At 44.8% G+C, this 22834-nt stretch overlaps 4 protein-coding genes across 4 annotated transcripts in view; 3 read left to right on the top strand and 1 right to left on the bottom strand.

Annotated features, from left to right (window-relative positions):
• The window catches only part of LOC116407773, an 880143-nt gene that overhangs the window by 434965 nt on the left and 422344 nt on the right, over positions 1-22834 (top strand). The window lies entirely within an intron of this gene.
• Positions 304-4646, top strand: LOC100488277. The gene is made up of 3 exons (XM_002942543.5): positions 304-411; positions 2817-3006; positions 4326-4646. The coding sequence occupies exons 1-3, from the start codon at positions 357-359 to the stop codon at positions 4474-4476; spliced, it is 396 nt and encodes a 131-aa protein (XP_002942589.2). The 5' UTR covers positions 304-356; the 3' UTR covers positions 4477-4646.
• LOC116407772 lies at positions 10050-13802 on the top strand. Its single transcript, XM_031893779.1, has one exon. It carries the CDS (start codon positions 10711-10713, stop codon positions 12235-12237), a length of 1527 nt encoding a protein of 508 aa, XP_031749639.1. The 5' UTR covers positions 10050-10710; the 3' UTR covers positions 12238-13802.
• On the bottom strand, positions 18670-21242 carry LOC101730798. Its single transcript, XM_004918230.4, has 2 exons — positions 20550-21242; positions 18670-19483 (listed from the first exon to the last, which is right to left on the bottom strand). The coding sequence occupies exons 1-2, from the start codon at positions 21206-21208 to the stop codon at positions 18883-18885; spliced, it is 1260 nt and encodes a 419-aa protein (XP_004918287.4). The 5' UTR covers positions 21209-21242; the 3' UTR covers positions 18670-18882.

Genomic DNA, 22834 nt, shown 5'->3' with positions numbered 1-22834 from the left:
CAGCAGGCGGTCCCTCCGGCAGGCCAAGTCTCACACACACGTGGGAACCCCTCCTCAGCCCTGCGCTTCCGCACAACCAAACTTGTTCCATCAGCTGCTGGAAAGCAGCGACGCGCAGCCAATAGGAAGTGAGCACTGCGGCTCTAAGCCAATCCAGTGCCCCGCGTATCCTAGCATGGGAGTGTGACCGCTCAGCAAGGAGAACATAAACAAGGCTTACTGCGCAGGCGCGTACTAGTGCATGCCGGACATGGAAGTTTTCTAACACGTCAAATTCTGCGCGGGAACTACTACACCCAGAATGCCTTGCGCCTGTCAGGATGTAACCGTGACGCGCCTGGTTACAAACAGGCAATATGGCGGCGGCCGTGAGAGGGATGTTGGGGTCAGTGAGAAGAGGGAAGCCGTGGGGTAAGATTGAAGGTTTCCTGTTTCCTGTTTAGGGAAGGGGCACTCTCTGGGGATGCTGGGAAATGTTGTTTATTAACTGGACAGATATTGGCAGTGGGTTCCAGACATAGCCGGTCAGGGTTTGCTTTAGTGTAGGGCAGAGGCTCCCAGCTTCATAGGGACCCGGGGGTAAATAATATTTAATTTACTGTTTTATAATCCTAATGTTAATAACAAGGATGTGTATCCTGCAGCCCTCCTGTTGGTGGGAGTTGTAGTTCAACCACAGCTGGAAAGGTAGGGCTTCCTGTCACCCAGTCACCCAGTCACCCAGTCACCCAGTCACCCAGTCACCCAGTCACCCAGTCACCCATCCCTCCTCAGTCCCCTCCCCTGTCTTATAAACTGCGGGGCCTCCAATAGGGGCTGTTTTGGTGCCCCCCCCCCCCCCCCCCCCCCCCCACAGGATTCCAGGGCTGGGTGGGCAAATAGCCCCTGTCTCTCACTCTGTGACTGATGGGTAACCCCGCCCTTTCACCTCTCTTGTTCCATTGGCCCCCAACATTTCATGGCACAATGTGGCCCCCCAAGCGCTAGGCCCTGACACCCCAAGCATACTATATACAGTGTGAGACAGGGATTATTGGCCCCCAAGCGCTAGGCCCTGACACCCCAAGCATACTATATACAGTGTGAGACAGGGATTATTGGCCCCCAAGCGCTGGTACTGACACCCCAAGCATACTATATACAGTGTGAGACAGGGATTATTGGCCCCCAAGCGCTGGTACTGACACCCCAAGCATACTATATACAGTGTGAGACAGGGATTATTGGCCCCCAAGCGCTGGGCACTGACACCCCAAGCATACTATATACAGTGTGAGACAGGGATTATTGGCCCCCAAGCGCTGGTACTGACACCCCAAGCATACTATATACAGTGTGAGACAGGGATTATTGGCCCCCAAGCGCTGGTACTGACACCCCAAGCATACTATATACAGTGTGAGACAGGGATTATTGGCCCCCAAGCGCTGGGCACTGACACCCCAAGCATACTATATACAGTGTGAGACAGGGATTATTGGCCCCCAAGCGCTGGGCACTGACACCCCAAGCATACTATATACAGTGTGAGACAGGGATTATTGGCCCCCAAGCGCTGGTACTGACACCCCAAGCATACTATATACAGTGTGAGACAGGGATTATTGGCCCCCAAGCGCTGGTACTGACACCCCAAGCATACTATATACAGTGTGAGACAGGGATTATTGGCCCCCAAGCACTGGTTACTGACACCCCAAGCATACTATATACAGTGTGAGACAGGGATTATTGGCCCCCAAGCAACGGGCCCTGACACCCCAAGCATACTATATACAGTGTGAGACAGGGATTATTGGCCCCCAAGCACTGGTACTGACACCCCAAGCATACTATATACAGTGTGAGACAGGGATTATTGGCCCCCAAGCAACGGACACTGACACCCCAAGCATACTATATACAGAGTGAGACAGGGATTATTGGCCCCCCCAAGCACTGGGCCCTGACACCCCAAGCATACTATATACAGTGTGAGACAGGGATTATTGGCCCCCAAGCGCTGGGTCCTGACACCCCAAGCATACTATATACAGTGTGAGACAGGGATTATTGGCCCCCAAGCGCTGGGCCCTGACACCCCAAGCATACTATATACAGTGTGAGACAGGGATTATTGGCCCCCAAGCGCTGGGTCCTGACACCCCAAGCATACTATATACAGTGTGAGACAGGGATTATTGGCCCCCAAGCACTGGTACTGACACCCCAAGCATACTATATACAGTGTGAGACAGGGATTATTGGCCCCCAAGCACTGGTACTGACACCCCAAGCATACTATATACAGTGTGAGACAGGGATTATTGGCCCCCAAGCGCTGGTACTGACACCCCAAGCATACTATATACAGTGTGAGACAGGGATTATTGGCCCCCAAGCGCTGGTACTGACACCCCAAGCATACTATATACAGTGTGAGACAGGGATTATTGGCCCCCAAGCACTGGTACTGACACCCCAAGCATACTATATACAGTGTGAGACAGGGATTATTGGCCCCCAAGCACTGGTACTGACACCCCAAGCATACTATATACAGTGTGAGACAGGGATTATTGGCCCCCAAGCACTGGTACTGACACCCCAAGCATACTGTATACAGTGTGAGACAGGGATTATTGGCCCCTCTGGGACACTATACACAGTGACAGACAGTGGGTAGCAGTATGAGTGCAGGGCCCACTTTGGGTTTAATGTCCCAGTACACAGAGCAGCATTATGGGGCAATCATTGTTGGGGGGTGGGCTGGGCAGCTTTATGTGCTTAGTCCTCATCATAATTCAGTTACAGACTTTCTTATCCTTTATTTCTAGGCGTCTTGGTTGGTGCAGTGAAGACACAGTTCTGTGCCCCCCAGTCCTCCATCCCACACACGGCAAAGCAGCTGCACACCCATTCTCGACTGTGGGCCAAGCCTGAGCTGCAAGAACAGGCCTCTAGGATACCGGAGTACATCCCCCAGCGCAAAGCCAAAAACCCCCTGAAGAAAGTGGGGCTGGCATGGTAAGGAGAGGGAGGAAACTCAGAAACCAGGTCTCAGACTATATTTTATTGCTTGTGTAAATTAATTTAGACGATCTTGGTACAGGGTTAAAGGAACAGTTCAGTGTAAAAAATGAAGATGTCTAACATAATAGCTAGAACACCAATTCCTGCTTTGTGGCCCTCTAAGCTGTTGTCAGTCAGTAACCAATAAGTGAGGGGGGCCATATGGGACATAAATATCAGTTAGTTTGCTTTTGAATCTGACCTGCACGCTCACAAACTTACTGAACAATTATGTCCTGTGTGGCACCCCCTAAAGTCACTAACTAACTAAGAGGTTAGTCCGTCTAGTCAGATTCAAAAGCAAACTAACTGACAGTTATGTCCCATCTGCCCCCCCTCCTCAAGTCACTGATTGGTTACTGACTGCTAACAGCTTAGAGAGCTGTAAAGCAGGAAGTAGTGTTCTGGCTAATATGTTAGACTTCTGTTCGTTATAGATGATATTTTTGCCCAACTGACTATATTACAAATATTTTTTATTTTGTGCAGTCTGTCTATTTTACCCAGTTTCATTTTTACACGGAACTATTTCTTTAAAGGAACAGTAACATAAAAAAATTAAAGTGTTTTAAAGTAATAAAAATATAATGTGCTGTTGCTCTGCAAAAAACTGGTGTTTTTGCTACAGAAAAGCTACTATATAAATAAGCTGCTGTGTAGCCATAGGGGCAGCCATTCAAGCTGGAAAAAAGGAGAAAAGGCACAGGTTACATAGCAGATAACTAGTAGATAAGCCCCATATAATGGGGGTTTGTCTGCTATCTGCTAAGTAACCTGTGCCTTTTCTCCTTTTTTCCAGCTTGAATGGTTGCCCCCATGGCTACACAGCAGCTTATTTATATAAACTATAGTAGTCTTTCTGAGGCAAACACACCAGTTGTACCAGTGCAGGGCAACAGTACATTATATTGTTATTACTTTTAAACACTTTTATTTTTTGGTGTTACTGTTCCTTTAAGAGGCTTTTGACACCTCTTTGGCCGGGGGATCTACAGCTTTCATCACCTCTCTTGCCCTTGATTGGTGGACTAGAGAATTCCCTAAGCCTTTTAATTTGTACAGGAGGTAACTTGTTAAGCCTAAGATTAACCTTCAGGGGTTAACTCAAGCTGCCCCCTTGAGTGCATCCATGTTGCTCCTTTCTGCCCCTCCGCAGCACTAGAATTCTTGCACAGTCTCCCGTATCCATATATTTTGGAGGCAAGTACCCCACTTGCTGTACTGTTTTAGCCAATCCAGCTCCGGTTTAGCAATCTGTTTATTTCACGACACAGGGCCATTGGCTTTCCGTCCGGCATACTGCTCTTCCTGCTGGCAAAGAGGGAGGTGGATAAAAAGCGCCTGGCACAGCTCAAAGTCCGGCAGAGGATGAAAGAAGCCAATCTGGGGGAGTATGAGAGACCGAGGTTCAACAAGACAATGTAGCTGCCATAGCACTGTTTGGGGTGGAGGGGGGCACTGAGGCTCTTGGGAAATGGGAGTACACTACCCCCAGCTTTTATTATGAGCAGGTATCCTGTTCCTTATATCTGTTCCTTGCTCCCAAGTATTTCATGAATTGATTGCACTTTTGTAAAGTAAAGCATTTAAATCCACTTCTTTTTGTTTTTTTCATGCTTCTGCCGGTGAGATCCCTCATCCCTCTTCCCTCTGGTGCACGCAGAGTTAACATACACCAGCCAATCTGCAGGGTGCTTCCTGACATGACAGATTGTGCTAATCTTAAAGGGGACCTGTCACCCAGACATAGAAAACTGTATTTTTTGTAAAATGTATTTTCAAATGAAACTCAAATCCTTTTTTTTATTAGCACATCCAAACCCATTATAAAGGCATTTAAAAATCCCAGCTGTCAATCATATATTGCCTGCCCCGCCTCTGTGCCTTAAAGGCATAAAGGGGGGGGGGGATGCAGGCTGCCAGTTGGGGACTGATTTACAGTATGGGGTGCATTATGCATTATATGTCCTGTAATGTATATAATCTTTTGTGCACTGAAACCCTCCACCCAAGCCCCGGAGAAGCTGTCCGTACCAGAATGTTGGCCCCATTGGAGAAAACCAGAATTCTCTCTGCTGTATCTCAGTTTCTTTAAAAAGATAAATTACGTTTATTGAGCTTTTATCTGCCCTGTATGGTGTAATGCGCAAAGGTTCTTTCGGTTTCTGGGGGAATGTTCCTTTTTTTTGGTGACAGTATCATCTGCAGTGTAGTTTAGAGTGATAATCACAGGCTGTGGGCTGTCATGTGACACGGACCCGCCTCCCTGCTGTAGATATCCCATGATCAGTAGGGTTATAGCTGGGCTATACCATTCAAACAGACGCTCAGGCGAGAGTGCCCACACGGAATCCCTCGCCTCCTTCCCGCAGCAGGAATAGGTCCCAGAGTAGAACCCTCTGTGGCTCATCCAGGTTTCAAATGGCTAGCAGATACTATAAGCCGTCAGGGGAACCAGGGGCCGCTGCTGCTCTACTTGCCCCACTTCTGTAGGTCTCTCTACAAAGTGCTTACTACAAAGAATTTGTGACACTGCCAGAACGAGAGATCCAGTGTGGGACCCACTGTCTAACGTCTCCTTTTGGAACCAAAACTGGGGGCTGAGATAAATAATGGCTTTATCTGAATCTGGCAGAACATAGAAGGTCTCGTGGGCCGCATTCTCTTTTTTTTAAATGCAGAGTTCTGTAGTTTAGTGATCAGATCCTGCACCAAGCTTGGGGGGATCAGGGGGCAATTCTTCTGCTTTGGAAGGCCAATAAAATCCTCAGGTTTCTCCACTAAGAGACTGTCCTTCTTCTCCAGAGCATCAAATAGAATCCTCAGGGTTCTCTGCTTTGTTTTCTCTGCCACTTTCCACTATTCCTCACTCAAGGATGAGCTGTCGGGGTAATCTCCCAGGAACAATGCCCTACAGCTGAAACATACAGCAAAGGAGATGCCATTATAGGCAGGGGTACAAATACAGCATATATACACCCTACAGTGGGGAAGACTGTTGGCAAGTAGTCAAGTCAGGAGATTAGCCAATGGGACGATGATGCTGCCATAATCAGAAGGCTCTGTGGCCCCACAGCTGGAAAACCCAAAACAGTTGCTTGGCTTCCAGGGACTGGGACGTGCATCACTGGGAACACGGGGGCTATTGGGCTTTTTGCTGTAGCCAATGGACAACATCTGACACAGGCCTCTAGTGCTAAAGGGGAGGTTTACCTTTGATTTAGCTTTTAATATGTTATAGAATGTCCTATTCTTAGCAACTTTGCATTTGGTCTTCATTATGTATATTTCAAATGGGGATCACTGACTCCGCTAAAAAATATATTGCTTTGTGAGGCTACACTTTTATTATTATTGTTACATTATATTACCTATCTTTCTTTTCAGGCCCTGTCCTATACATATTCCAATCTATTATTTAAACTACTGCCTAGTTGCTAAGGTAAACATGACCGTAGCAAGCAGCCGCTGAAATGCCAATCTGGAGAGCTGCTAAAAAAAGCTGAATAACTTGGAAACCGAAACACCACACTGCATTATCTGTGTTTGGCCAGCAGGGGGATCTCTAGCTTCAACACAGCATTGTCTCTATAACGTTCATCTTAAACGGGTTGGTTCACCTCTAAAGGTGGCCATACACGAGGCGATTTCGCTCGTTGTGCGATGAACGATTATATCGACAAACGATCGTATGGCGATCGAGTTCCCATACGATATGCCATCCACGGGCAACGATAATTCGGAAAAGATTTTGTCGCATCATTATCGTAAAATACCTACGATCGTACATCTACGTACGATCGATGTCGTTGCTGGCAATCGTGACATGCGCAGAGAACAATCGTTGAAAGACAAATGTCTGACACTCACACCAACTGGCAGATTTTATCGTTAAACGACCAAAATTTTTAAACCTGGCCGATCGATTTTGGGGACGATAATGTCGGCTCGTTTAGTGGGCCGACGATCGTTCGTACACCACCAACAATACGATAACTTAACGATAGCATCGGATCGTTCGGGAATCGGTCGTTTGTAAGTAAAAAATCGGTCCGTGTATGGCCACCTTAAGTTAACTTTTAGTATATTATAGAATGTCCTATTGCTAGCAACTTTGCAATTGGTCATAATTGTTTATCTTTTATAGTTTTTGAAATGTTTGACTTGCTTTTCTACATCATCCCTGCTTTTAAATGGGGGTCACTGACTATTGCTCTGTGAGCTTACAATTTTATTGTTATTGTTACTTTGTAAACCTTATCTGTCTACGTAGTCCCTCTTCTGTCAATTCCAGTCACCATTGCCTGGTTGCTAAGAGAAACAAGACCCTAGCATCCAAATAGCTGCTGAAAATCCAAACTGGAGAATTGCTGAACAAAAAGCTAAATAACTGAAAAACCATAAAAAATGAAAACCAATTGCAAATTGTTTCAGAATATCATTGTCATGCTAAAAGTTAATTTAAAGGTGAACAGCCCCTTTAAAAGGTAAAGGTTGCCAAACTAGTGAAACTTCTCCAGATATGCCCTCCTTAGGTGGGTGATATTGGCTAATTCTGCGGCTATAGACCACTTCAATGAGCCAATGCATTGCAATGGTAAAATCTGACCTGCCTGATCGAGACCTTGAACTTGAATAGGCAGCTTAAATCTGCCTGTACATGGCCACCTTAACAGAAAGCCGAGCGTATGGCCCCCTTAACAGAAAGCCGAGCGTATGGCCCCCTTAACAGAAAGCCGAGCGTATGGCCCCCTTAACAGAAAGCCGAGCGTATGGCCCCCTTAACAGAAAGCCGAGCGTATGGCCCCCTTAACAGAAAGCCGAGCGTATGGCCCCCTTAACAGAAAGCCGAGCATATGGCCCCCTTAACAGAAAGCCGAGCGTATGGCCCCCTTAACAGAAAGCCGAGCGTATGGCCAACTTAACAGAAAGCCGAGCGTATGGCCACCTTAACAGAAAGCCGAGCGTATGGCCCCCTTAACAGAAAGAAAACGTAATTAACAGGTGGAGTATTATAATGTAGCTGCCAATTACATGTTCCCTTAATTAGCCCAACTGGAGGTGATGCAAGTTCATTGCCGACGAGATCAGAATAAGCCATAGCAACGAACAGAATAAGCCATAGCAACTTTGGAGCAGATGGAGGGTTCATCCATGCCATTTTCTACACAATACAACCAGTTTTCCACTGTACAGAAGAAATGATCGATGCACTTAATGCACCAGCTCCCATAATTCTTGTATTATACACACGATTCCCAAACGCTCCTCTTGCTTCCAAAACTGTGGCCCCAGATAGACTGTTACGTTGCAAAAAACCCCTGCGTCAGCGAGCGATCCGAAGCTCATGTTCTGGGTCCGTGCCATTAAGAAAAGTGGCTTTCTCTAGTTCTCTGATGAGATCTTGCACCAGACAAGGTGGAATCAATGGACCATCTTCTACCCATTGTGGTTCCACCTCCAAGACTTCACTTTTTTCTTTCACCATTTGGGTCAGAATGCTCAGCGCTTTCTCCGTCACTTCTATAACCAAAGTTTAGGTTCTTGTTGTGTTAACCAAGCAGGTAACCTGCCGAGGGACACACCAACAAATGCAGGGCAGGCTCACTTGCCCATTGTAGCTAGTGGAGGGCAGGCTCACTTGCCCATTGTAGCTAGTGGAGGGCAGGCTCACTTGCCCATTGTAGCTAGTGGAGGGCAGGCTCACTTGCCCATTGTAGCTAGTGGAGGGCAGGCTCACTTGCCCATTGTAGCTAGTGGAGGGCAGGCTCACTTGCCCATTGTAGCTAGTGGAGGGCAGGCTCACATGCCCATTGTAGCTAGTGGAGGGCAGGCTTACTTGCCCATTGTAGCTAGTGGAGGGCAGGCTCACTTGCCCATTGTAGCTAGTGGAGGGCAGGCTCACTTGCCCATTGTAGCTAGTGGAGAGCAGGCTCACTTGCCCATTGTAGCTAGTGGAGGGCAGGCTCACTTGCCCATTGTAGCTAGTGGAGGGCAGGCTCACTTGCCCATTGTAGCTAGTGGAGAGCAGGCTCACTTGCCCATTGTAGCTAGTGGAGGGCAGGCTTACTTGCCCATTGTAGCTAGTGGAGGGCAGGCTCACTTGCCCATTGTAGCTAGTGGAGGGCAGGCTCACTTGCCCATTGTAGCTAGTGGAATTGACTCTCAGAACAATGCGAGCAGGGCCAGTAAGTACAATGAATCAGAGTTCTGTAGTTGGACAAGCTCTAGGCACTGGAATCACCTACTCTGGGGTTGGTTTCTGCCAGGGCCGATCCAAGCAGCTCAGACTTCATCCCAAGTGTACTTGGCCATTAAGACAAATGGAAAGGAGAGCTAAAAGCCCCACGTACAGTGAGGCCCTTCATTTACTGCAGCCCCAGAATATTTTGTATAAGCACAAACACCCTATAACGTGTCTGTCACCCCTGCACGGGGTTCTACACTCACCTGTACAGGGTGTAGTAAGTGATTGTGCACCCTGCCTGTTCTGTCAGTACCTATTATACAGCAGAGCAATTACTCTGAACTCAGTACCCGCCCGCCCCTGGGGGAACTCGTATACCCACCTGCCCCTGGGGGAACTCGTATACCCACCTGCCCCTGGGGGAACTTGTGTACCCGCCTGCCCCTGGGGGAACTCGTATACCCACCTGCCCCTGGGGGAACTTGTTGTAGTAATATGTTTGGGGACTGTGCATACAGTACATACCTGCAAGTGTATGAAATTAGTATCATTTAATTATATGAATGTACATAGTGCACAAGATATCTGTATAGATTTAAACAATGAGTCAGTCAGATGTTAATCAAGTTGCTTAAGTTGGGAAGCTTTGAAGTGCCTTTGTGTTGGTTACCTTGGTATTTATTACAGGGGGGTGATCAACACCAAGATATCACAGGAAGCCAACTGGAGGGTCTTTTGCATTTCAAAGTTGAATTGTGTGTACTGTTGTTTATGGTGAGACGGGCTCCTTATGGGAACTACCCGACTGACTAACACAATAAGATTCTGATACCTGATTATCTTGTCAGCCAATCAGAACACATCCCTACTTTGGTCAGTGAGATTCTAAGAGTATAACTAAGGAAACTCTGATACTCACATAGTTGGACAGTAACGCAGAAACACACACAAAGATAGAGGAGTTAGGTTAGGGAGAAGTCCTGAAGGCTGATCCCTATAGAACAGATCCTGTGGGCATATTTAAAAGGAACTCTGTATCACTTGCTGTCTCTGGGCTGGATAATCGAAATAAATTAGCTTCATCTCTGGAAAAGAACTGTGGTTGTTTCCTTTTACCTGGTTGTGGTAAATCTTGGAATCTTCAGTATATTTGTAATATACTACATCTACACTATACACAACATTTTGGTGCCGTGACCCGGATTGATTTAATATATCGCAACATTTTGGTGCCGTGACTAGTGACCAGAAGAAGCGTGGAAGATTTGTGACCCAAGAGTCTGCAGTGAAGCCCTGGAAGGAAGTGTGGAACCCTAGGACGGTGGTCTGGAAATCTGTGACTGTGAACCTAAAAGGGTTGGTAAGAATATTGTTTTTTTTTTTTTAATTATATATATAATTTATTTTAAGTTAGCACTCTTTTATATATATATATATATTTTTTAGCCAGTGGTAATAGCACTAAGGGAGAAATGGTCAGCACCTGGTTGGTTAGTTATATTAAAAATCATGGGGGACCATATGAAATCCCTCAAGAATGTAAAAATTCATGGGATTTAATGAAAGATTTTATAGCTGACAGTGTTTTTGATAAGAAAACTAAGGAAGCAAAACGCAAAGGACTTATCATACAGGGATTGGTCTCCTGCTGTTTAGAAATGGCAGAAATTATTAAACAAAAGGAGACTGATATCACAGAACAGGCAGATAAGTATAAGACTTTACTGAGAGAGTCAAATGAAAAGATCTCAGAGTTAAGGTTACATGCCATAACCACTGGGGAGGCATTGCTTGAGAAGGCCAATCTATGTGACCACTTAACCGGTGTAAATGACGTATTGTCAGTAAAAATACAGGATGTAGAAAAGGAGCTGGAGGAGCATAAACATGCAATAAATATTGCTTTTGATAAGGTTGGGAATAATTCTGACCAATCTTGTGAAAACAATATTTCTAAATTTAACACAGAAATTAAAGGACATAAACAACTGTACCCTTGGAATGAATTAGATCAAGCATGTAGTTTCCCAGCAGCTCCTGTTGTCACTACAACTGTTTTAAATACTGACAATACAGGGGAGGTACAGCTCATCTCAAAACAATTAAAGCCCCAAGAGATGGATGCAATAGATAGAGAGATTGGGCAGGTACCAAGATATGATATCAACAGATTCATGAAGTGGTTCTGTGAGTTGCAAAGGGTCAGAGAGACGTATAATTTGAATCCTGAGGATGTAGATAGAGTGTTGCAGAGAGTAGTTGGAAATGGTTTATGGGTAAGGATTGTACAGAACTGTGGGCAGCAGCGCAGGACAAGGGATGTGTTAAAGGAAATACTTAGGGCGTTGTATGGTATCACATCAAATGTGTCTTTGTCCGGTAAATTAAAGCAAATGAAGCAGGAATGTCCTTATGAATTATCACATAGAATAGCCACAGTTATGGAACAAATTCTAAATGATAATCCAGGATTTGAACATGGTGGTTTAATTCATAGGGTCATGTTGTTAGAAGCTTTAGAGGAGGATGTCAGGGAAGGAATATTATCTATCACTCCTGATCCTACGGATCTAAAAGACATTCTGTTGAGGGCAGATAATTTGTGGCGAAAGAAGAATAAGGAGGAAAGTTTTGTAGTGGATGCTGCTAGAATTTTTAGAGTAGAGGGACAGCAGAGAAAGGAGTGTATTGATTTTAAAGGGCCTAGGCAAGGGAAAATATTCTCCAATTCAGAAAGCCAGAAAGGAAAATATGAATCTAGATGGCAGAATAGACAAAACAATCAAAGAGATTGCAAATCTAGAACTTGGATACCCTTTCCCCAACTAAAAAGGGAACATGAAAAACTTAAATTCGAATATGATAAGATCAGGGCTGAGAGGGATCTTTTAAAACAACAAGTTTCTTTACTGGAAACAGAACTTTCCAAATTAAGGCGTGCCCCTCTTACACATTCTGGTGTTAAGGACCATGGGGGAGGAACTTTAATAGAATTCTAAACCCATACATGCCACTTAAATGTTCAATTGCACTTTCCTTTCATTTATCTCGAGACAATGTAATTTATGTAGAATATATGAATTAATATTTTTCTCTAAGTTTTATCTTCCAGGAAAAGATCTTCAAGCAGAAGGATAAATGTGTCTGAATTTGGTGGTCATGTTTAACTTGTTTTTTTTTTTCATCTCACACTTAAGCAGCTTTTCAAATTTTTTTAATGACAGTAGAGCATTGATAGATGAGACCTAAAGTTTCCAAGTGGGGGTGTGAAGGAATTTGCATGACACAGAGGGAGAGGTGTTGGATGTTGACACCACAGAAGTTTTTTGACTGGATGCAGTAGTGCAATGGGCTGGATACTGTTTGATGTCAAAATATATTCTTCAGACTTCTTCTATAACTTATGTTCTCCCACAAATATAATAGGTCAATGGGATTTTTAAAGGAAAAAATGAATGAACTGTTCTGATGTTTGTCAGTGTCTAAATCAGTCTTAAGTGGGAAGATGGAAATGCAATGAAAAGAACTCATTAACATACAAACAGGACATTATTTACAAAGTTTCAGGACTTGAATGTCTACTTTTAACTAAGTAACATCCACCTTGTTATTATTCAGTGTTTTGTTTTATTCAGTGTCTTTCTGTATACATGTTTTTGCTTTTTAATGTAAAAAAAAAAAAAAAAATCCAGAGAATGGCCCAGAGAAAGTGCAAATATATTAATGTTGCTATGCATATCTGTCTAGAGATGCTAAAACAAGGGCTCATATTTAGCATGTAGTCCATAGGGGGTGTTGGAAGCTAAATGTACAGACATGGGTGGATTTATAAAGAACACATATACTCAGAATATTGATGTTTTGGCTGCATATTTGCAGGGATATATCCATTAATATTCTGACTAGATCAGGTAAGGGTGATATTGTGTCCAAAGCTAGAGTTTGTGGCTAAATGTGGGTTTTCTGAGAAAGAAAAAAAAAAAAAGATCAGACTGTAAGAAGACCACGAGCTACAGATCCATCCAACACCAGCACCAATACCAGATCCTGTGTACTCAGTCAACTGCTACATTGAACTAAAGAGAACCAAACGCTTGGAGGAAAAACCCCAGATGCTGCAAGAACTTAATGTGTTGTGTACTGGGTAGGGAAGTGGGGGAGTGATGGGAGTGGCAAGGAATCCTGCCTGGATCACAAAGACCCCAACCCTGGAAAGAATGGAGTTTGTGGACAGAAATGTTTCACAGTCTGTTTAATGATTGGATTTAATTCTCTGCAAAGACTTAGTACAACTTATACAGTAAGCAGGTGAATATTTCTGACTGGTGACTGAAAATATCTACTTATGACTGGAAAGGAAATGATCGACTCATTCAGTGTTGCAACTAATCCTGTACATACCCACCAGAACCTGCCACTTGCAATAGATTTGGGTACTTATTCATCCTAAATGGGAAATAGAAAGAGCTGGAGAAGTGATATGTAACCAGTTCTATTAGCATCTCTAGAAAATTTAAGAGCCTTGGTTTAGCATTCTCTATAACACAATTACAAACTATCATGTTATACAGTTATATAAAAAAAAGAATGTTTTAATGTGTTGTGGATCAATTCTGAGCAGAACTGATCCAAGTGGGGGAGTGTAGTAATATGTTTGGGGACTGTGCATACAGTACATACCTGCAAGTGTATGAAATTAGTATCATTTAATTATATGAATGTACATAGTGCACAAGATATCTGTATAGATTTAAACAATGAGTCAGTCAGATGTTAATCAAGTTGCTTAAGTTGGGAAGCTTTGAAGTGCCTTTGTGTTGGTTACCTTGGTATTTATTACAGGGGGGTGATCAACACCAAGATATCACAGGAAGCCAACTGGAGGGTCTTTTGCATTTCAAAGTTGAATTGTGTGTACAGTTGTTTATGGTGAGACGGCTCCTTATGGGAACTACCCGACTGACTAACACAATAAGATTCTGATACCTGATTATCTTGTCAGCCAATCAGAACACATCCCTACTTTGGTCAGTGAGATTCTAAGAGTATAACTAAGGAAACTCTGATACTCACATAGTTGGACAGTAACGCAGAAACACACACAAAGATAGAGGAGTTAGGTTAGGGAGAAGTCCTGAAGGCTGATCCCTATAGAACAGATCCTGTGGGCATATTTAAAAGGAACTCTGTATCACTTGCTGTCTCTGGGCTGGATAATCGAAATAAATTAGCTTCATCTCTGGAAAAGAACCGTGGTTGTTTCCTTTTACCTGGTTGTGGTAAATCTTGGAATCTTCAGTATATTTGTAATATACTACATCTACACTATACACAACATTTTGGTGCCGTGACCCGGATTGATTTAATATATCGCAACACTTGTGTACCCGCCTGCCCCTGGGGGAACTTGTGTACCTGCCTGCCCCTGGGGTAACTCGTGTACCTGCCTGCCCTGGGGGATTTAATGTACCCGCCTGCCCCTGGGGGAACTCGTGTACCTGCCTGCCCTGGGGGAATTAATGTACCCGCCTGCCCCTGGGGGAACTTGTATACCCGCCTGCCCCTGGGGCCCCTTGGGTTTATATGGCACCCAACTGGTTCGCTTGTAGCTCACGACTCTCTGCTTTCCCACCTCTTAATTCCAGACAGGTACATTTCCAACTTTAGTAACTTTAGGTTAATTCCACGACCTTTCAGTTTCCCTTCCCTGTCTGTGCACTTACTGTGGGGTAAATACATACGCCATATGTGTAAAAACTTAAATACTTTTTTTTTTTACACGTATTAAAGTATTTAAGTTTTTACACATATTGGGTATGTATTTACCCCACAGTAAGTGCACAGAAGGGGAAGGGAAACTGAAAGGTCGTGGAATTAACCTAAAGTTACTAAAGTTGGAAATGTACCTGTCTGGAATTAAGAGGTGGGAAAGCAGAGAGTCGTGAGCTACGAGCAAACCAATTGGAAGACATATAAACCCAAGGGGGTCTGTAAGTAGATTGGCAATGGGAAAGGGATATCACAACTGGGCACAAAAGGGAATATAAGTAAAAGTCATCACTGGTGTTAAAAAGCACATGAGAGGCACATTGTGAAGCAATAACAGTATTACACTATATATATTTTTTTTTCTTTTTCTTTTCCTCATAAGACCTCAGAAGAGGGCACTTTGGAGTATTTTATTGAACTGTATTTGGCCTGGGACACGAGGTATCTAAAGTGAGGAGCATACACTGAAAATTGCACTTATTTATATTTGTAAGAACTCGTGTACCCGCCCGCCCCCGGGGGAACTCGTGTACCCGCCCGCCCCCGGGGGAACTCGTGTACCCGCCCGCCCCCGGGGGAACTCGTGTACCCGCCCGCCCCCGGGGGAACTCGTGTACCCGCCCGCCCCCGGGGGAACTCGTGTACCCGCCCCCGGGGGAACTCGTGTACCCGCCCCTGGGAGAAATCGTGTACCCGCCCGCCCCTGGGAGAACTCGTGTACCCGCCCGCCCCTGGGGGAACGTGTATACCTACCTGCCCCTGGGGGAACGTGTATACCTACCTGCCCCTGGGGGAACGTGTATACCTACTTACCTGCCTAATACCTGGATGAGCTCTGGGTGTGACGATACATTAATTCAGGTGAGGCTTTATTGAGTCAACAAAATAAACGGTGAAACGCACACATACAGTGTTTGCAGATATCATGGAAGATAAATCTTACAGTTAGTTTAACAGTTTTAGATTTAGACTTTGCTATGATATTGGTTTATTGTATGAAAATTTGATACAATTCTTATCCCTCAGGGTTAAGCTGGAACTGCCAGATTGTATTGTATCTTACTCTGCGGCCTGTTTGCTTATACATAGATCCCTTCATTCACATTGATTATTGGTACTTATCCTTCAGTTTCTGTATGGGGAGTAAGGAATTAGGTTCCAGTGTCATGTAATTGTAATGTGATCTGTGGGTTAAGTACATGTGTGATAGGAAGGCTGTTACTGTGTTTGACATCGGGCATGATATTTAGTATAAGGGTGCGGCCATTTAAGGAGAACTGACCTTTTCAATAATACAGATTATCTTTATCAGTCATTATAGGTCTTTTTGGGTGAGTATGTATGAAGCTTAGTACATTTAAAGGTGTATCAGACTATGTTTGGAAAATAAAAGTTACAAAGTTGGCATTTGGTTGGTTGCTATGGGTTACTAGACTCTATATACGTACGTTTCACATTTAATAAGTGTTTATGGGTATGTATGTGACTTATGAATATATAGTATGAGTAGGTACCAGTCTCTATGAGTGTTTAGGAGTCGGCAGAGCACATGAGGGAATTTATATTTGGGAACATAAACAGTTATTTATTTATGTAACATTCTCAGAGAAAATGTAGCCTTTACGAATAAACTGTAGATCTCAAAGACACCTTATGGCCCATTTATTTTAGCAGCCGAATACCCATGTTTTTTGTTTACTGGACATTGATTTTCCAGCGCCACAAAGATTTAGGCTCGGTTGCAGGGAACCATCACTGTATATGTGACCACTGTACACGGAACCACTACTGTACATAGTTACATAAGGTTGAAAAAAGACCAGAGTCCATCAAGTTCAACCCATCCAAGTAAACCCAGCACCCACAACCTATACTTACCAATCTATATACTGACATACATAAACTATATATACAACCACTAATACTAACTGTAGATATTAGTATCACAATAGCCTTGGATATTCTGCTTGTTCAAGAACTCATCCAGGCCCCTCTTATAGGCATTAACAGAATCTGCCATTACCCCATCACTAGGAAGGGCATTCCCCAACCTCACTGCCCTCACCGTGAGGAACCCCCTACCCAACATCCCCCGGCAGGGCATTCCCCAACCCCCTCACTGCCCTCACCGTGAGGAACCCCCTACCCAACATCCCCCGGCAGGGCATTCCCCAACCCCCTCACTGCCCTCACCGTGAGGAACCCCCTACCCAACATCCCCCGGCAGGGCATTCCCCAACCCCCTCACTGCCCTCACCGTGAGGAACCCCCTACCCAACATCCCCCGGCAGGGCATTCCCCAACCCCCTCACTGCCCTCACCGTGAGGAACCCCCTACCCAACATCCCCCGGCAGGGCATTCCCCAACCCCCTCACTGCCCTCACCGTGAGGAACCCCCTACCCAACATCCCCCGGCAGGGCATTCCCCAACCCCCTCACTGCCCTCACCGTGAGGAACCCCCTACCCAACATCCCCCGGCAGGGCATTCCCCAACCCCCTCACTGCCCTCACTGTGAGGAACCCCCTACGCTGCTTCAAATGGAAGCTCCGTTCCTCTAATCTAAAGGGGGGGCCTCTGGTGCATTGATCATTTTTATAGGAAAAACGAACCCCCCCATCTGCCTATAATCCCCTCTAATGTACTTGTACAGAGTAATCATGTCCCCTCGCAAGCGCCTCTTTTCCAGAGAAAACAACCCCAACCCTGACAGTCTCACCTCATAGTTTAACCCTTCCATCCCCTTTACCAATTTAGTTGCAGTCTCTGCACTCTCTCCAGCTCATTAATATCCTTCTTAAGGACTGGAGCCTAAAACTGCCCCCCATACTCACTGTTACTGCCCCCCATACTCACTGTTACTGCCCCCCATACTCACTGTTACTGCCCCCCATACTCACTGTTACTGCCCCCCATACTCACGGTGAGGCCTTACCAGGGACCTATAAAGGGGCAAAATTATGTTCTCATCCCCTGAGTCAATGCCCTTTTTATACAAGACAGCACTTTATTTGCTTTAGTAGCCACAGAATGACACTGCCTGGAATTAGACTTATTTACAAAAAAAACCCAGATCCTTCTCCATTAAGGATCCCCCCAACACACTCCCATTCAGTAGATAGTTTGCGTTTATATTATTCCTACCAAAATGTATAACTTTGCACTTATCAACATTGAACCTCATTTCCCAGTTTGCTGCCCAGTTTCCCAGTCAAATCGCTCTGCAAAGCGGCACATCCTGCATGGAACTTATAGTTTTGCACAATTTAGTGTCATCAGCAGAAATAGAAACAGTACTCTCTATGCCCACCTCCAGGTCATTAATAAACAAGTTAAAAAGCAAAGGCCCAAGGACTGACCCCTGCGGTACCCACTAACCACACTGGTCCAATTAGAAAATGTTCAATTTACCCCCACTCTGTGTACTCTATCCTTCAGCCAGTTCTCTATCCAATTACAAATATTATGTTCTAGGCCAATATTCCTTAATTTGATCATTAACCTTCTGTGAGGTACTGTATCAAACGCTTTAGCAAAGTCCAAGTAAATCCCATCCACTGCCATTCCAGCATCAAGGTTCCTGCTCACCTCCTCATAAAAGGCGACTAAATTAGTCTGGCAAGATCTGTTACACATAAACCCATGTGGCACAAACTAATAGTATTGTGAACTGCAATGTATTCAACTATCCTATCCCTTATTACCCCTTCCAAATGCTTTCCTACTACTGATGACATGTGACCACTGTACATGGAACCACTACTGTACATGGAACCATTACTGTATATGTGACCACTGTACATGGAACCACTACTGTACAGGGAACCATTACTGTATATGTGACCACTATAGATGGAAGATGATTCTGATGTTCTTTAAGGTGTTAGAGGGGGCGGGGTTATATCATTCAAACAGACGCTCAGGTGAGAGAGAGCACACACAGAATCCCTCGCCTTCTCCCCGCAGCAGGAATAGGTCCCAGAGTAGGACCCTGCGTGGCTCATCCAGGTTTCAAATACCCAGCAGATACTATAAGCCGTAAGTGGGAAATTATGTGGCTGTTCTTGAACAACCTCATCTGCCTCTTCAGGTCCCTTCCAGCATCGTTTATACCCCAGAAACTCGGACAGTTCCAGAATGAGGGTTCCAGGGCGGGACCCGCACTCCAACATCTCCTTTTGTTGCCAAAACTGGGGGCTCAGATAAATAATAATGTTGCCTAAATATTCCAGAACAATATTTACACCGTGTCCCCTCCTAAATCTAACACTCACAAGATTACTGATCAGATCTTGCACCAAGCAGATGGGGATCAGGGGGCAATTTCTCAGTCTTTGAACGCCAACAAAATCCTCAGGATTCTCCACTAAGAGACAGTCCTTCTTCTCCAGAGCATCAAATAGAATCCTCAGGGTTCTCTGCTTTGCTTCCTCTGCCATTCCCCACTCTTCCTCACTCAGTAACCATGGTCTGGAACTGAAAAATGATAGTGTATTAAATATTGTGTATATATATATCTGAATTCCACAACTTCCCAGCTTGGTCAACCTTTCTTTATAACTCAGAGCATCCATACACTTTATAGGAGGTGTAACTACAGAGGAAGCAGACCCTGCGGTTGCTGGGGGGCCAACAAGGCCCTAATTAATGAGCAATTTCAATATATCTTAGTAAAATAGGTCACTTTACCAATGTTTTGCCTGCGAGGTTGCCAAGCGAGCAGATCTTCTCCCGATATCTCCACCTACGGGTGGGTAATATCGGGGGAATTTAGTCTAATTTGGTCGTTTGGCCCTGGGGCCAAAAGATTGAATTATAACGACTGGTATAGGTGCACTCGGTTCGGGGACCGCATCAACGAGCCGATGCGGTCCCTGATCTGACTGAATTTTTTAACCTGCCCAATCGAGATCTGGACGATTTCAGGCCAGATATCGGTCAGGCAGGCCAGTTTCCCCTACACGGGCCAATAAGCTGCTGAATTGGTCCAAGGGACCCATATCGGCAGCTACAATCGGCCCGTGTATGGCCACCTTTAGTCACCTATTCATTTGGTATTCATCCGGATGAAGCTGGGAAGGATGCTGGCGGGGAGCTGGAGGATGCTGGGGGGGTAACTGGAGGACTCGGGGGGTAACTAGAGGACGCGGGGGGGTAACTGGAGGATGCTGGGGGGATGCTGGCTACCATTGTTTTTGGGGGGCCCTGGCTACCAATGTCTGTGTGTCCTTTGTACTCATGGGAGGGGTCACTGGGGGAGGGGCCATTGGGGGGCAGGTCGTGGGAGGAGGGGGGGGGCCCCCGTGATTTCTGATGGCAGCCCTGGCTGCTACTGTTTGAAATAAACACGACTTGTTATGTTGCTGTTACTCTGCAGGGACCTGCAATTCCTCCCCTTTCAGCTATTATGGCGTGGCTGTAAGGGAGCTCTGTGTATGTTATAAAGGCAAGAATAAGCGCTGGGAATGGTACAGTTTATTTATATTAGTGTGACGTGAGATTATTACACAGCTGAGCGCTAAACCCTGTGCCAGTCTCTTACCTGTAAAAAGAATCCTCACAAACCGAATCCCGGGCTGTTTCCCCGCAGCATAAGTAGAAGTGCCCTGTGTAAATTCCCCGATGTTTCAAGACCCTTTCAAACTCCCTGCGAATCTGATTGGCTGAAAGCGCTTCATGGCGTTGCCCTTGCACGACTGTACCATGTTCCGCCGGCACCGCGCCGGGAATTTGGTGAAGCAGAAACTGCGCCGCCTTTTTGATCAGTAACCCAGGCCGGGAATCTGCCCCTAGGAACTGCCCTTGTTTCCAGAATCGGGGGCCCAGATATATTATCCTCTCATGTGATCTGGGGTAGATGTAACAAATGGCATAGAATGGGTGGGCCACTTTGACGAAAGTCACTCGCTCCAGTTCAGCCCTCAGACTGAGCACCAGGTGAGGGGAGAGAGACGGGCGCCGTCCCACAGAATGACCATATTCCCCTGCATTCTCCACCAAAACACTGTCCTGTTTCCTCAGGGCATCAACTAGAATATCCAAGGCTCTCTGCTTCGCTCCATAGGCCAGTCTGCTCTCCTCCTCACTTAGAGGGCACGGAGATGTGTCTTCCAGATAATTCATTGTATTGGTACCTGCAAAGCTCTGCGCCTGTCTCTCTCGCTGTCTCTCTCGCTGTCTCTCTGCACTCAGCCCTCTCATTCCCTATCTAGCGCCTGAATTCAGAGAAAGGAAACTGAAACTGAATTACTTATAAAGAAAACAATTATAGAGGAAATAAATGAGCATGTTGCAGACATCAGAAATCATTTTGCCACTTTTTGTTTTAATCTGCAAAGCTATTCTGAATTCCTGAAACTCAAAACCTCCATTTCATCTTATCTTCCAACATCTTATTTACTGTCAAAGGTAAAAAGATAGAGCCCCCTAAATAGAGATGTCAAGGGGCTTCTGAACAGCTTGATACCCAGTATTGATAGGATCACAAAACAAGGTGCAATGTAGAAGCCCCAAAATTAAATGAATGCACACAATATTTTTACATGCAAAACTTAGTAAACAGTACGTCCCCTCAATGTGTAGTCCATCTTGTGGCCAATCCTGCCTCACCAGTAATAGGAATAGTTTATAACTGGGCACTTCTCTACATATAACTGTGCTATAGGATTGGACAGTTTTTCTTGCACGGCAGGATCTACAGGAGCTCCATAGAATAAAGGCAACATTTTGTGCCTACACAGGGCCCTTTGTGAAGCTGGATAAAGGGCCCTGTATAGGCCCGAAACGTTATTGTTACTTTTTATTACCTATCTTTCTGTTCAGACCCTTCTCCCATTCATATACAGGTATGGGATCCCTTATCCAGAAACCCATTATCCAGAGAGTTCCGAATTACGAAAAGGCCATCTCCTATAGACTCCATTATAAGCAAATAATAAAACAGTACCTGTACTTGATCACAACTAAGATATAATTACCCTTTATTGGGGGCAGAACAGCCCTATTGGGTTTATTTCATGGTTAAATGATTCCCTTTTCTCTGTAATAATAAAACAGTACCTGTACTTGATCCCAACTAAGATATAATTACCCCTTATTGGGGGCAGAACAGCCCTATTGGGTTTATTTCATGGTTAAATGATTCCCTTTTCTCTGTAATAATAAAACAGTACCTGTACTTGATCCCAGCTAAGATATAATTACCCCTTATTGGGGCAGAACAGCCCTATTGGGTTTATTTAATGGTTAAATGATTCCCTTTTCTCTGTAATAATAAAACAGTACCTGTACTTGATCCCAACTAAGATATAATTACCCCTTATTGGGGGCAGAACAGCCCTATTGGGTTTATTTAATGGTTAAATGATTCCCTTTTCTCTGTAATAATAAAACAGTACCTGTACTTGATCCCAACTAAGAAATAATTACCCCTTATTGGGGCAGAACAGCCCTATTGGGTTTATTTCATGGTTAAATGATTCCCTTTTCTCTGTAATAATAAAACAGTACCTGTACTTGATCCCAACTAAGATATAATTACCCCTTATTGGGGCAGAACAGTCCTATTGGGTTTATTTCATGGTTAAATGATTCCCTTTTCTCGGTAATAATAAAACAGTACCTGTACTTGATCCCAACTAAGATATAATTACCCCTTATTGGAGGCAAAACAAGCCTATTGGGTTTATTCAATATTTAAATGGTTTTTAGCAGACTTACGTTATGGAGATCCAAATTACAGAAGGATCCCTAATCCGGAAAACCCCAGGTCCCGAGCATTCTGGATAATAGATCCCATACCTGTACCAGTCTTTCACTACAACTCTA

The sequence above is a fragment of the Xenopus tropicalis genome, chromosome 9 (genome assembly GCF_000004195.4).
Source record: "Xenopus tropicalis strain Nigerian chromosome 9, UCB_Xtro_10.0, whole genome shotgun sequence".
NCBI lineage: Eukaryota > Metazoa > Chordata > Amphibia > Anura > Pipidae > Xenopus > Xenopus tropicalis.
Note: the sequence above shows the minus strand (reverse complement) of the source record. Positions and strands in the feature narration are given on the sequence as shown.